Here is a 14,221-nt window from a genome sequence, read left to right as displayed (position 1 = left end):
GTAGGAGGATTGGCAGGGTATTAGTCAAAGTGAGGATTGCTTAAATTGGGTATGGAAAGTGAAAAGATGAAGAAAGCTTGACGGAGCTTATATGTATGTTTCAGACTTCTGAGCATGGGTTCCAGAACTCGCTATTCTGGTTGGGGCAATCAGCTCCACCGAGCTGATGTTAGTTGACAGGTACCTGAACTTGGGAAGACATACAGTGCCTTGCCAAGTGCCTGTCTTAAGTAGGGACAATCGGCAGTACAATTAATAGCAATAGCAGGGCTTTAAATTCAGTATCACATGTTTTGAAAATTATCAGAGTTTTTGTTTTTGAGTTTGGAGTTAAATGTTTTAAAAACAAGTGAGGTGCCTTATTAAGCTATATAAATGGTATAACACTGTACTACCTACCCCGTAGTGTCCTTGCCCGAGTCCCTGACAAACCAAACTGCGTCATCAAGAGCTGCCACTGTAGCCTCCACGCGCCCCACGTTACTTGTGGCTTTGGATCTTCAACGAACATTGATGGAAGCTCATCCTGTAAACATTTCAACCTCGCAACTGTGAATCACCACCATCCTCCCTCCGACTACTTAAGACGCACGTTTCTTCTCAGAAGCGTAAGAAAACAGAGCATCTTTTCAAGGAAGCCGATTTACTTCTTGACCGCCTATATCTTCAAGTCCTGCACTCACGAGATCCCTAAAGCGACTGCGAACCAATAAACCATTGTCGCCATGGTAAGCCATCATACCTCGTCTTATAACCCGGTTCGCTAAAGAACACACAGTATTCAGGCTTCGGCGGTGGGTTTGACCCCGCTAACCCCGACCACCTCTACAACATGGCCCGCCATGGACGACGTCCCATTGTGCAACGATTTGACGAGTACTATCGATGCTATCCTCTAGTCATGGCCCCCGGAGCTGAACGACCAGAACTCAACTACGGTTCCAAGATAATTCTGCCGCCGTCCGCTCTTGACAAGGTGTCGAAGCTTCATGTGCAGTGGCCTTTGCTCATGGAGTTGATCAACGGAGAGAAAGGCAAACATTCACATGCGGGTGTGCTAGAGTTCATTGCGGAGGAAGGCCGAGCATACATTCCTCAATGGGTATGGAGAGACGCTGTACTATTGAAAGGTCTTGTCACTAACACTCACTAGATGATGGAAACTCTTGGCATGGACGTTGGCGACATGATCCAGGTCCGCACCACATCATTGGAGCTGGCCAAGATGGTCAAGCTACAGCCTCAATCCGTCAACTTCCTTGAGATTAGTGATCCCAAGGCAGTGCTGGAGAAGGCTTTCCGCAATTTTGCCACCCTTACCAAGGGTGATGTCTTCAACTTCGCCTACAACGATGAAGTGTATGATGTGGCCGTTCTCGACGTCAAGCCCGAGACGGACAAGATGGGAGTCAGTATGATCGAGACCGACGTGTCAGTAGAGTTCGCGCCCCCAGTCGGCTACGTCGAACCTGAGCGCCAGAGCGGAACCAGCACCCCAAGAAGCACACGAGGTGGTGTCCCTGCTGGAGGTCTGCTACACAATCAAGGAACCATGGCGCAAGCCATCAACTACAGCGCCATTGCTCCATCAGTGACAAGCAATGTGACTAATTTCCTCGGAGAGGGTCAAAAGCTTGCCAAGAAGGGCAGCAAGGCTCCAACACCCAAGCCAGCTACTCCGGTTCCTGCGGTGGAGATTCCAGGAATGCCTAGGAGGCGTGATGGTGCTCCGGCAGCTCTCCGTCTGCCGCCTAACAAGCTTTTCTTCGGATACGAGATCAAGCCAGTCAAGACGGACGCCGATAAGGAAGAGGAGAAGGAGAACGCCAACAGGCCTCACTTTGCTGGCCAAGGCCAGACACTTCGAGGTGCCGTCAAGAGAAAGGGAGAAGGAGACGACAAGACCAAGGCCCCCGAGAAGAAGGGTACCAGCGAAGGTAACAGACTTGACGGCCGACGGCCACGATGAACAAGGACAATGCAATGAATTGGACTGGCGTTTGGGTGGTGGGGCAACGTAATTTAGAGCTTGGTTCGACTTATACTGGGCAGTCTGTCATTGATTCCCGTGTGGGTGACTGATGTCATCACGAATGAATAAACATGAACACATGCAAGGTACGAGCCTCATGAAATCAGAGCCATGAAGTTACGCCTCAAGATGTTTGACTTTCAGCAAATGATTACTCGCTGTCCTTTTTCTTCTTCTCACTGAGAACCTCTTTTGGTCTCTATCTTCTGGCACTCACTCGCAGACGAGAAACAAAAAGCATTTGGCATGAAAGACGGAGACACTGAAAGCCATGCAGAAAATGTCATCATATTGATACATGAATCGCGAGCCCCAAAGCATCCGCATGCGTATGACTATCTTACTGCCGTTCCAAAAATCAGCACGATGAATCAGAGACTACGCACATTCAAGATCTAGAAACAAGAAACGTTGGCATTGAATAGAGTCCATCATCCTTCATAAAGCAAAGTGGCTTTGTGTAGGACAAACGCGTGACATCTTATAAATCGAACTTCTAAAGCCTTCAGAAGGTGGCTGCAGACAGAATTGGCCTTCTCGATAATTATGCAAACAGGAAATTACTGGATTTGGGAAAAGAGTGACTATGGGTGGACAGCTAGTGAGCGTCGCTAAGGAAAAAGTCGCAATGAGGATTCTCCGTGAGAAGCTTTTGCAAGAAGCAGAAGATGACTGGCGTATCACATGGGAATTACCCGTGTACAGGTGAGGTGCGTAGTAGGAAATCAAAGTGAATTTCATGTTGCGAGAGCTATCAATCCAGCTCTCCGGGGCTGTAAATATCCCCCTATTATCTCGCCCCCTATCAATAGCATCTAAAGCCTCGACATCACCAGCCCTTCAGATATCTGTCCTTTGATGATAGAGTTGCAGCAGTGTCTAAGCGCTGTCAACATTGGCAAGCCAGTTCTCAAACTTGGCTTCCTTCTCTGTAGGAGAAAGGCTATGAGAATATCAGTGACTGTATTAAGACATGTGTACCAGTCAAACATACCTGCCCCCAGGCTTGCCCTGGATACCAACGGGAGTCTTGAGATCCTCATCGTCGTCCTCGTTCTTGTGCTTCATCTTCTTATAGACAGGAGATCCGACCATTGTCTCTGCATCATCATCCTCCTCGTCCAAGTTCTCGATCTTCTTCTTAGAAGGAGTCGCTCGCTTACGGCGGACAGCAGCCTTCTTGGGTGTAGCAGTAGGAGTGCTGTTGGCAGGATCGCCATGTCGACCCTTGAAGTCGCGCATGATGGACTTGCTGAAATGCTGACTATTGCTGGTAAGTATCTGGCCGCGATGAATATGGCTATGCGATGGGAGGCACAAAGACCCTAAGGTAAGGACAATATGATAAAGATATGAGAAAGTATGGTGAGACTTACGAGATGGCGTCCTTGGTAAAGGAATAACCAAGGGCTGCCATCGAGGCATGGACCTTTGGCCAGTTGAAGCGCATGCGCTCACCGTCCTGAGCCCCCATGATCACTGCGACGCACAGGTCACGCTCAGCGTTGGCGTCCCACTTCTTCTCAGAGGGAGGCATTGCGGTAGATGAGAGAATGTTTTGATGTAGAGTAAAGAATGTTGCCCTGGGGATGAGGGATGAAGGTGCAGTATGTAAGGAGAAGAGGAGTGGATGAAAAGTGTGGAGGGGAAAGATGGAAGAGTGGTGGATGGTAGAAAAAGGGTGATTCCGAGAAGCGAATGGAAAAACGTCAGAGGTTAGAAAAGCCTCAGTGAAAGAAAAGGAGAGATATCTTGGGGGATATAGCCTGCATGTGGCCGTACAACTGGTGGAAGCGCTTGATTCCTCTGCCTAGTAACCGAATGACCGACGACGCCAACACAGCCACGCAGTTGAGATCACTCTGATACTGATTTATCTAGAGAATTTCGAAACTGAAGTATCTACAAATAACGCATATACAGTAGAGTTCAAATTTGAAGCATCCCATGGCAATGGTCACGAGAATCGGAATCAAACATGGAGATTACTCAACAAGCATCGATTAGAAACAGTCTGTAGGTTTACCATATGCACTTGGCCAATATCGCAAAGCTGTTAGTGAGTACCAGAGGAGACCTTGATAAATACTCAACAAAAGTGTAGAAGCGCAAGGGATGCTCGGGACATGTGCATCAACACTTCATGATATTACATTAGACTGCACAAAAAGGAGAAAAGGACGGGTGGTATCTTTCAATTCATCGCAGAGACATGCTCGTAATATTGCCCTCAAATGGCAAATCTCTCATCGTAACATCCAAGGCACATGGAAACCATCCTAGCCTAGTTTTACCCCTATTTCTCTGCGATAGGCATGAGCCTGTTGATCACCACTCCAATGCTCATCATCCGTCGAAGACTCAACTTCCAAAGGACTTGACCGTGGGAGCTAGACTGTTAATCCGTTAGCTGAGAACATATGTGAAAAATATTTGGACATCAACTCACAAGAGAGAAGAAATTCGGACCTAGATCTCACCAACGGTGACCTCGTCCTCGGGCTCGGACCTATAAGATAGTTAGTTAGTAACGAACCTGGAAGTTGATTTGGTGAATTTCAACGTACTTAGTACGCTTAGCGCCCTTGGGGGACATGAGTTCCTCCTCCACGTCGTCCGTCTCCATCTTCAGCTGCATCTTCTCATCCTCCAGATCCTCGTCCTCGTCGACGACGGAAGCAGACTTAGTGGCCTTGCGCTTGGAGGGGGTACGCTTAGCAGGCGTTTTGGTACCGCCAGCAGCGCGCTTGCGAGGAGTACCATTCTCGGAGCCACCAGAGTTCTGGATGGCGGTGGTGTCGCGGTTCTTGCGCAACTTCTGGACGTGCTGGCTGTAAAGACAAACATGTTAGCTGCTGACCTTTGAAACTGTGCGTGCGCAAGAGACAGAAAGACAAGTACTTGATCGCGTCGTAGGAGTAGGAGTAGCCCTTGCTGCGCATCTTCGCGGCGACGTTGGTAAGGTCAGCCTTGTTGGGCTTGATCTCTTCGAGAAGAGCGAGGAGTAGATCCTCGTGCGAGGTCGCATCCCAGCCTCGAGTAGGCTTACCAGCACCAGCAGGAGCAGCAGGAGCAGCGCGGGGAGCCATGATGTTGATGATGGACGATTTGATGAAGGGAAAGGGTTTATATGTGTGTTTGATTGTTTGTGTTTTTTGTTTGGGCAGAAAATTATTGATGCCAGATGTTAAATGAAGAGACAAGAAGAGATGAGAAGAGGTTTAGAGAAGAATTGTCTGAAATGTGTGGGAAGGGAGAAGGAGAAATGAAAGAGAGGATGAAGAGGTTAGAAGAGAGGGGAAATTGAGATGAATGAAAGTGGGGGATGGGAAAACAACAGAGACCAATATACAACAGCAACAGCAAAAAGAAGCTAGAGCCAGAAATCGTACCGAAGAGCGCTCTCGGTGAAGGTGTAGCCCTTTTGCTGAAGATCACCCATGACGTTGCTCCAGTCTTCAGCACTTGGCTTGATGTGTTGAAAGAGACTGATGAGGATGTCTTCGTGGACGTTGGCATCCCACTGCATGACTTGACGTTTGGCCATGGTGACGACAATAGGGAAAGGATAGAGAAGGGGCCTTTTGAGGATGTTGAAGAAGAAGAAGAAGAAGAAGAGGAAGAAGAACGCAGCTTGCTCAGTGTTGTTGAGAAGTTGAGGAGACGAGAAGACGAAGCAACAGAGGATGATCTCCCCCGCGAGGATATTTGTACTCACTGAGCCCCAAGGCTTAGAACAGAGGAGTGAAAAGTGAGGCCATGTTTGCACAAAAATTTGAATAGCCTCGCATATCCACGAAGTGAATCAGAGTGAATCACTTCAAGAACAGCACAGCAAAAAGACAGCTGAACGATCAAAATCAAAGCAGAAACGCCAACAAGAGAGCAAGAAAATGTTATCACCTACCGCACAGCGTCAAATGAAGTGGTATATCCGCGCCCCTTGATATACTCCTCAATAGACGACTTGACCGGAGGAGTCAACCCCCCGCTGACCTGAGCGCCAGTGTAGAGGCCAACAACGAGATCCAGGAGGAAGTCGGCGTTGTCCCAATCACTCGCTTTTCCGGGCATCTTCAAGATCGTTTGTCGTTGTTTGATTTGGTAGATTTGAAGTTGACGATGTGGATGGGAGTCCAGATGTCAGGGGTGATGATGGTGGGAAGAGAAGAAAGCTGGGCAGAACCGATCTTGAGATGAATTTATATCGCCAAAGAGAACAATGACCTGATAGCACAGAGATGCTTCTGAAAGTCGCGGTTGTCATTGTCCCAGCACAAGCACCACCGTAGTGACTCGAAACCTGCGTCTCAGGCACTGCCTCGCACTGCGGATATCAGTGATAATAGAAAAACTCTACAAGGCTGGCATTGTTATTGTCCTATCTACTACCGAACTTTCGACATATCCGAGAGGAATGATGTACGCTCTCGGCCAAGAGACTCCAGCTCTTTCTTCTGCTCGTCAAATCCCAGCCCTTTTTCTTTCATATTATACACGCACCAAGAATGTTCTTTCTGCAAAAACAGTCCTCGCTCGCTTATTTATATCCCATCCATTGCAAATGCAAGGGAAATTTAAGAAGCTCCTACTCTTTAACGCCAATGCCCATGGTATCAATGTTATTCTACAAGCAAAGTTGGTTGCTATGCCTCACCATAAGTAGCAAAACTTAAGGGGATTAGTTGACAGATCATTAATGAAGATATTGACAAATACTTACTCGGAAGCAAAGTCTGTAGACCCATTATGAGCTGCCAGGGCCAAGACAGCTTCATCATCCATATCGGTATCCTTGGGGGGTTCAGGCGAACTTAGCCGTGGCCGTTTAGCGGCCGGCTCATCATTATCGACATCCGCTTCGCCGTCAGCGTCAACATCAGCATCGGCGTCGCCATCTGCATCGCCATCAGCATCAATATCCTCGTTGGGATGTTGCAGATGCTCCGAGGTTAAAGCAGCTTGAGAGTCCTCATTGTTCTGCTCAACAGGTGCATGTTGAGATGCAGCACTTGCATCGGTTGGTTCACGGGCCTCTCGAGGGGCTTCCTGGGAGACATCCTGAGATTGGTATTCAGGTGAGTTTTCCTGCTCCGGCTGAGGCTGTGCAGTTGGCTGCGAAGCCTCTTCAGGTTCGTCCCGTTGATCAGGTTGAGGTTGAAACTCTGACTGGAGCTGTTGGCCAGGCGGAGGTTGCTGCTCTGGTTGAGGCTGCTGGCCAGGTTGACCGGATTGTGCATGCTGAAGAGGATGAAGATGAGCAGGCGCCTGGGGATTGTCAGGGGCACGAGGGGGACTTGGGTAAGTTATCGGACCCTGAACATGAGGTACGTTGCTGGGGGGAGGAAGTTGTTGAGTAGGAATCGCAGGAGAGATGTTGCCAGGCTGTGCAGCAGGTTGGGCTGGTAGATGAGCGCCAGCTTGGTGATTGCCAGGAGGCACACCATAAGATTGGACTGCCTGGGGATGAGGATGAGGATGGGGGTAGGGAGCTATGGGGTTGTGCCCAGGAGCGATACCAACCGGCATGGGCTGATCGGTGGGGATTTCTCCAGCTCCTGGAACAGGAACAGGAGGCTGTTTCCTGGGCCGACCTCTTCCAGGACCAGGACGACGGGTGATCGGATTCATAGTCGGATCATTCCTGCGTACGATATCGCCGTTCGGTCCGGCTGTCTCTGCTTTATTCTGAGCTCTGCGAAGCCCCTGAAAATGTTGTCTAGATGCATGTTAGGTCTGTGCTGGTTGTTTGAGAAGTTGGATGGAGTTGAGTAGGGTTTTTGGTAGATATGAGGTGAGTTAAGTATGTGATGATGTGTGATAGATAATAAGTGGATGTAAACGGACGACTCAAGTATAAGCCAACTTGACGCGTAACGACCACCAGCACGAATTATACATCGTGATGAGTAAATGGTGATGCGGTTATAAGAATGGCAAAGTCATTGGGTATACTTAAGGTAGACAAGTATGGCAGTATAAAGATACAAGTACTCACCGGCAGCCTTCATTGGTGAAGCCATAACCCAGGCTCCTCATATGGTTACCAATGGTGGTCCATTCTGAGCCGCTTATGACGCCAATGTTTTTGACAGAGAGAATAGTAAAGAACAAGTCTTTGTCAGCTCTGTCATTCCAATTTTTACTATTCATGCTGAATTCAAGGGAAATCGAGCAGTTGTCGACGTGACAAAGAACGACGGGTTACAAGGCGGCAACGCGACTCTAGATGGTTAGACGCTGTTAAGGCAACGGCTTGGATTGATCAATCAATGGGAAAATTGATAGTGTAGGTAGGTAGGTAGGTAGAAATTGCTAAGGGAATGGGCCGCCCGCTGAGGCGCGAGGTTTGGGCATTTGTGGGGGGGGGGGGGGGGGAATGATCTTGGCATCCATTACCCGGGGAGGGAGAGAGAACAAAGGGCATTTCGGATCCGGATGAATATTGTTTCCGAGTCGAGAGCCTACCTATCGATCGAGATTCATTAGGTGATGAACTCGAGAGCTTTGCCTTTTCGAGATTTTCTACCAGTGTCTACTGTATGTATGTTTGCTTTTCCGACTGCTCGCTTAGATGTACTGTCGGGTCCAGTACGGACGGAGTAGTTGTCGGGCCACAGTCCTCTCTCACTTGCTTGTCGTTGCTGTGTACCTCAGTTTCATACCAACTCAAAATGGTAAATAAATCAACATATTGGACTGCACAGCAAGCAAAGCATGTACACCGTAGGCTGTTTTGTGGTTGTGATAGCAGAGTAAAGGTCCCGATAATTCAACAAGTCAACGTGATAAGAAAGACCAGCAAATCACATTAACCACTCCATTGATGACAACGTAAACAAACGGTGACCGAAAGAGGATTAGCCAAACTTAACGTTACGCCATCTGGTATGGACATAAACGGACGGACGGAGTGGCAGAGGGAGGGGACCCGCCAACATGCGCCACAAAGTGAAGCAAGGGATCTCAGGGGAACAAGAAAAGATGACTTGGAAGTGGAGACAGGTTACGAGGTCCCCTCACGTGCTTTCGTTCCCATTTCCTGTCCTGATGAGTCGGAGCAAGGTCCCACCAGCTGCGCGCCCGTCGCGTCTCCCACCCACTTCATCTCATGCCCTCCATAATGACCAGACATTGAATCGAGGGCGATACACGACCATGAAAGCTTCCATAATTACTAGAAACGAATGTTTCAGCTACAATTCATATACTAGAGAATTTTCCCGACTTCCAAAGCTCTTCCGGTTGTTGAATTGCTGCTTTTCATCGTCGTCGTGATCGATTGCGACCACCAACTTTTTTCTAGGCTACACCCCTCAGCTGAGCGTCAAGAGGCAAACAGGCAAAGCAAACCTCGACGGATCGGCTGCGTGCTGCAATTTATTTCATTCTTGGGCCTCGAGACCCCGATCCTTGCTCTTTCTGATGTCTCTCGTCTCATCACAAGTAAAGTAGTCACTCTGCTTAAACATGCATTCAGTTTGAGGTTGCTGCACGCCACCACAAAGTTTGAGCTCAAGCTCAATTCATTCCCCTAACCAATTATACATCTGTCTGTATAACTACCACGAGGCCATCTGAACAGGATATCTATCGCCATGGATCGCCAAGTCGCCCAACCTGGTCCTCTGTCGTTTCTCCCTGCGTTGTTGCGTGTTGTATGCCCAATGTGCTATTAACCATTCGTCGGTGACCCGCGCAATGAGTCACACTTTGTGGTTTCACCCATTCCTAGGCTTGTCATCCCTGTTCGGGTATGCTTTAGCTTGTCCTTATGTGTCTATTTAGAAAACTTGTCTCTTGTCAATTGCCGTTGGCTGGCTACTAACCTTCAGCTTACGAGAATTAAAAGAGTGATGAAAGAGGGGAAGATCAGCTAGACCGGGTTTGAGCAAAACCACTTAAACTTAAACATTCCAGTCTCAAATGAACCTAAGTTAAGAGTGAGCATATCGTTGTCTCAATTGATCAATCATGTATTCTTTTCTCCTTTTGAGATAGATCTCATCTGGAAGCAATTCTTCCATGGGACCTGCGGCACCGCTGAACTGTAGTGGTTGCAGCACACCCTGCCCTGGAGACAGGGGCCGTGGTGCGCTGGGGCCCGGCGGTCTTAGACTCAAATTTAGTGGGTTTAGCGGGGGCGTCAGCAACCACTTTACGCGGTGTTCGCGCAGACCGCAGCCCCTCGCCGCGCCCCAATTTCCATCAACGGGAGGGATCGCCTGGATCCGACAGGAGGAACAGGCAACTATGGAGCATCGTCTGCATCATGGATCGTAGCATTCTCAGACATTTCCTCTCAATGGCTTGCGCAGCGCATTCATTATATTGCGGCACATTTGCACGATCCATGTTCTCTTTCTACAGTACTGTGCCTGTACGGGGATGCTCGGGGCCCCCCTGTATCTGCCTGGTTTTAGTCCCCCACAGAGACGGGACAGGAGGTGTGTAGGTGTATGTATAAGATATGGATGTAAGTTGGTGTGTGTGGCATCACATTTAGGTTGGATTGGATCTTAGCAGACAGCCCAGACGACTCATACGTTAGTATGCACTATCTGCCTGCCTACATATAATACGGATCCCTTCCTGTTTACCTTCTTTCCATCCCCTTCTTCCTCCGCTTGCCTCTTTCTGCCTCTTTGTGTCTTCGTGCCACATTCACCTTTGCTTCGTGTCATCCACATCACATTCTTCATCAACTCCAAACTTAGCACTCAAAAGGCAATCCAAGCGCTACGTATGCATACATAAAAGAGTTCACGCTCAGCTGACCCTCCTCTTCAACGACGGGTTTTCCGCCGATACCACTATCTTGGCCTGTTCTATTCCCGCCTCGTCCGTTCCGTTGGCCAGAAAACCCTCAACGTCTGCCACATCGTTTATCGTCCACTCATCAATAACTCTTTTCGTCCACTCGCTCTGTATCTGAGTGTGCCTCAGCCTCGCCGATTCCCTCTCATCGAATTCACGGCATTAGGTTTCACGATAACAGACTCCATCGAATCAAGTCTTGATCTGAAAACGTTCAGCCTCGTTTTCGGTCAATATACTCATCCCGAAAAGTTAATTCACGCTCAACTCAGGCATCCATCAGCCAAAGCTGCCTAAAGTTTCCACTTCATGTTCTAATCTTATATATCCTTCCCTCCACTTCTCCTTATTCTGCCTCCTTCGACAGCCTTATCTCCACCGCCACACGCCACTTGCTCTCCTCTCCCCTTGACATCAATCAAGTCTATCCACGATGGCTCCCAACAGCGAGAACGCCATGGCCCGGTTTCTTCTAGCCATTTTGAACCAGAAGAACCTTAAGGATGTGAGTTTATTCTATCGTGAACGTTGCTCTGCTTCTCCTCCTAACGGCGGCAATCCCAGATCGACTGGAATCAAGTCGCCTCAGACCCTGTTCTCATCGAACCCATCACAAATGGACATGCCGCAAGGATGCGCTTTGCTCGTTTCAAAACCACAGTCCTTGGCACTCAACCACAGAAGAGAGCTCGTCCTGCCAACCCCACAGACAAGTCTCGGGTGACAAAGGCAAGGAAGACACAACAGCCAAAGAAGAACAGCATCGGAAACTCCGAGTCAGGTTCGAGCGTCTCATCGTATGCTCAGGTTCGCCAGAGCCCTATCATCAAGCAAGAACAGAACCAACATGCATACATGGCACAGTTCTCCCCCGCCTCGACTTCCTCCCCTTTCCTCAACGACAACTTGGACGACTTTGGTTGCAGTTCTCGATTCCTCACCCCTTGCAGTGATGACATGCAACAAGGCCTCTCCATAAACCCTGCTTCACTCGAAGACACCAGACAGCGAAATGGATTTGGTCCTTCGATGGATTGCCCCCCTGACTTCATGGCCCAACCAGCGATCCATGACTTCATGACCATGGGCCAGTCCCACTTTCATACGTTTGACGCCGCCTGTAATGAGACATCTTACAACTCGGCTCTCGGCGATGCACAGAGCCCAGTTGCCCTCGACCTCAACGGCGCCCCTTCCATGGCAGATTGCAGCTCTGAATGGCCTGACCATTTCAACGACACCTCTTTTTAATACCCACACGGAAAGCATGGAAACCCCACGGATAGAGGGTTGCTTGTGTACAAAACGGTGATTTGCTAGACTGCGTTTGCTTTATGAATTGATGACAATTGCTTATTCGATATGGTTGCTTTTCCTATGTCCTTCTGTCAGGGTTCTACTTTACACAATTTCCAACTTTGGTCCATCAAAGACAATTATCACAAGTCTCTACTGGGATCAACATCATTTCAAGGATGAAAAGACTGGCAGTTACTGGAAGACTGCTTTGCTGAAACTTATCTATTGCTCTGGAAGTTGTACAATAGCGTTTTACTCACAGTCTAATTGAGAGAATCGTTTATCGATTCCTATACAGCATGTGCCCATATTATACAATATTGATCATGCCAGTTACATACAAGTGTAGTGATATTGGGATTTTGATTTGGCAGAGGCTTGTAAATCTGACTTACACTTGGCAGTGACATGAATCCTTAGAAGCAGTGCCAAACACAGACAAACCTCACCAACAGCACAACTACAGTAATAAGAGAACCGTAGGCTTCAGTCTCAGGAGCAAGTTCTCGCCCTTATAATGCGCTACAGTTATTTGGTGTACCCACTAGCTCTCTCAACTTATCCCTTATAGCAAACACTGATCGCATCTTTACTAAAGCTCTTAAACTTCTTTAAATTTCTGATTTCTTCTTCCCCAAGGTCTAGGCCTAACTTTCTATCACTCCTCCACGCCCAGATTCATCTCCTTCACACCAGCCTTGTCTTGTATTTTGTCCATTTTATCAACACCCAACAACCAAACACATCCCATTTCACTTTCAAAACAACGGTGAGGAATACCTGACACTTACCCGAGGTGTCAATAGTTTTCAGACTGATACTATTCACAGCACGACGCTACCATGGCCGACAATAATAAGAAAGAGCCCACTGCCGCCGAAGCTATGCTGTTCTTCAGCATTGTCAAGCACACTCGAAACAAGGCTGACGTTGACTGGAACGCTGTCGCCTCCGAGGCTGGATTCAAGAACGCCGATGTCGCCAAGGTGAGTTGCCATCATCCTCCTTTGCCCATGCCGTCGCATATCGTCTCATGATCAACTCTATCATCTGAATTCATATACTGACTCAAAAATTACAGGTTCGCTTCGGCCAGGTCAAGCGTAAGCTCGGTATCTCTACTGAGACTACTGCTCCCACCCGCGGTCCTACAACCCCCAAGAAGACCGCTGGCGGTCGAGTCGCCAAGACTCCCCGTAGCGGCAAGGGCAGATCAAAGGTCAAGAAAGAGACCGAGGCTGTCCTCCTGCACGATGAAGACGAGGACGAGCTGGTCAAGGCCGGTATCAAGGCTGAGGACCGTGAGATGGAAAAAACTCCAGAGAAGGAAGACCTTGGGGACGATGACATCGATCCCGCCATCTTCCCCTTCTTCCAGCAGTAATTCCACGGCTGAGAGAATGTTTGGGCCTTTCGTATCGAGACTACGATCTCCTATGGTTGCTTATAGTCAGAGTCTGGGCACTCAGAGTGGACATACGATCTGAGGAGTTAGCTACGGCAATGTGATACCACAAAGCCAAGTATGGCAGCAACACAATCAAATCACAATTCTAGCACATCTCAAATTAGTTTCAAGTATTGGTGACTCGCCTTGAATAATTTGTAGTGATGTATCCTCACGACCCGACTGGCAGTTGAGGAGTGTCAGGCTGGAGGTTCCGAGCTCAAAGGAAGATATCATGCATATCTAGTTAAAGATGAACCTGCTAGCTGCAATAAATAAATAAAATCAATGGGCTCCGAATTATACATTCTATTCTGTGCGAAGTGTGCGAGCTCTGGACTTTGGCCTTTCTCGCTGCCTGTTCTCGCTGCATGTGCTCTGGCACTGCAAGCTATTGTCACATTCACTTCACCTACCCAACTCGCCATAATTCACTCTATTGTCCTCACTATGGCGCACTTAGGCTTGCCGTAGCCCTGGTATATTCACTGCAGCCTGCCAATACTTAAATCTATCCTCCCACCCCTCTCCCTCCCAACCTTTCCTCCTCCACCATTACACTCTCCGCCAACACGCAGCAAGCAACTTTCATTTCTTCACAAGCTTGACACTTTTCACAAATAACA

General features: G+C 48.5%; 7 protein-coding genes across 7 annotated transcripts; 4 read left to right on the top strand and 3 right to left on the bottom strand.

The window, feature by feature from the left end:
- Window positions 1-832: 832 nt before the first annotated feature.
- J7337_006957 (uncharacterized protein) lies at window positions 833-1,969 on the top strand (the record flags this gene model as incomplete). The annotated part of the gene is made up of 2 exons (XM_044824616.1): window positions 833-1,102; window positions 1,154-1,969. The coding sequence occupies 2 exons, from the start codon at window positions 833-835 to the stop codon at window positions 1,967-1,969; spliced, it is 1,086 nt and encodes a 361-aa protein (XP_044680273.1).
- A 942-nt stretch (window positions 1,970-2,911) lies between these two features.
- J7337_006956 (uncharacterized protein) lies at window positions 2,912-3,569 on the bottom strand (the record flags this gene model as incomplete). The annotated part of the gene is made up of 3 exons (XM_044824615.1): window positions 2,912-2,975; window positions 3,027-3,296; window positions 3,409-3,569. 3 exons carry the CDS (start codon window positions 3,567-3,569, stop codon window positions 2,912-2,914), a joined length of 495 nt encoding a protein of 164 aa, XP_044680272.1.
- Window positions 3,570-4,501: 932 nt separating this feature from the next.
- J7337_006955 (uncharacterized protein) lies at window positions 4,502-5,121 on the bottom strand (the record flags this gene model as incomplete). The annotated part of the gene is made up of 3 exons (XM_044824614.1): window positions 4,502-4,541; window positions 4,600-4,863; window positions 4,934-5,121. The coding sequence occupies 3 exons, from the start codon at window positions 5,119-5,121 to the stop codon at window positions 4,502-4,504; spliced, it is 492 nt and encodes a 163-aa protein (XP_044680271.1).
- A 176-nt stretch (window positions 5,122-5,297) lies between these two features.
- Window positions 5,298-5,753, top strand: J7337_006954 (uncharacterized protein; the record flags this gene model as incomplete). The annotated part of the gene is made up of 2 exons (XM_044824613.1): window positions 5,298-5,317; window positions 5,390-5,753. 2 exons carry the CDS (start codon window positions 5,298-5,300, stop codon window positions 5,751-5,753), a joined length of 384 nt encoding a protein of 127 aa, XP_044680270.1.
- A 998-nt stretch (window positions 5,754-6,751) lies between these two features.
- On the bottom strand, window positions 6,752-7,663 carry J7337_006953 (uncharacterized protein; the record flags this gene model as incomplete). Its single annotated transcript, XM_044824612.1, has 1 exon — window positions 6,752-7,663. The coding sequence occupies one exon, from the start codon at window positions 7,661-7,663 to the stop codon at window positions 6,752-6,754; it is 912 nt and encodes a 303-aa protein (XP_044680269.1).
- A 3,619-nt stretch (window positions 7,664-11,282) lies between these two features.
- J7337_006952 (uncharacterized protein) lies at window positions 11,283-12,100 on the top strand (the record flags this gene model as incomplete). The annotated part of the gene is made up of 2 exons (XM_044824611.1): window positions 11,283-11,354; window positions 11,414-12,100. The coding sequence occupies 2 exons, from the start codon at window positions 11,283-11,285 to the stop codon at window positions 12,098-12,100; spliced, it is 759 nt and encodes a 252-aa protein (XP_044680268.1).
- Window positions 12,101-12,990: 890 nt separating this feature from the next.
- On the top strand, window positions 12,991-13,532 carry J7337_006951 (uncharacterized protein; the record flags this gene model as incomplete). The annotated part of the gene is made up of 2 exons (XM_044824610.1): window positions 12,991-13,134; window positions 13,230-13,532. The coding sequence occupies 2 exons, from the start codon at window positions 12,991-12,993 to the stop codon at window positions 13,530-13,532; spliced, it is 447 nt and encodes a 148-aa protein (XP_044680267.1).
- Between the last annotated feature and the right edge of the window lie 689 nt (window positions 13,533-14,221).

This window comes from Fusarium musae, chromosome 5 (assembly GCF_019915245.1).
Source record: "Fusarium musae strain F31 chromosome 5, whole genome shotgun sequence".
Lineage (NCBI taxonomy): Eukaryota > Fungi > Ascomycota > Sordariomycetes > Hypocreales > Nectriaceae > Fusarium > Fusarium musae.
The sequence above is the reverse complement of the archived record's forward strand: the minus strand, read 5'-3'. Positions and strand labels throughout refer to the sequence as shown.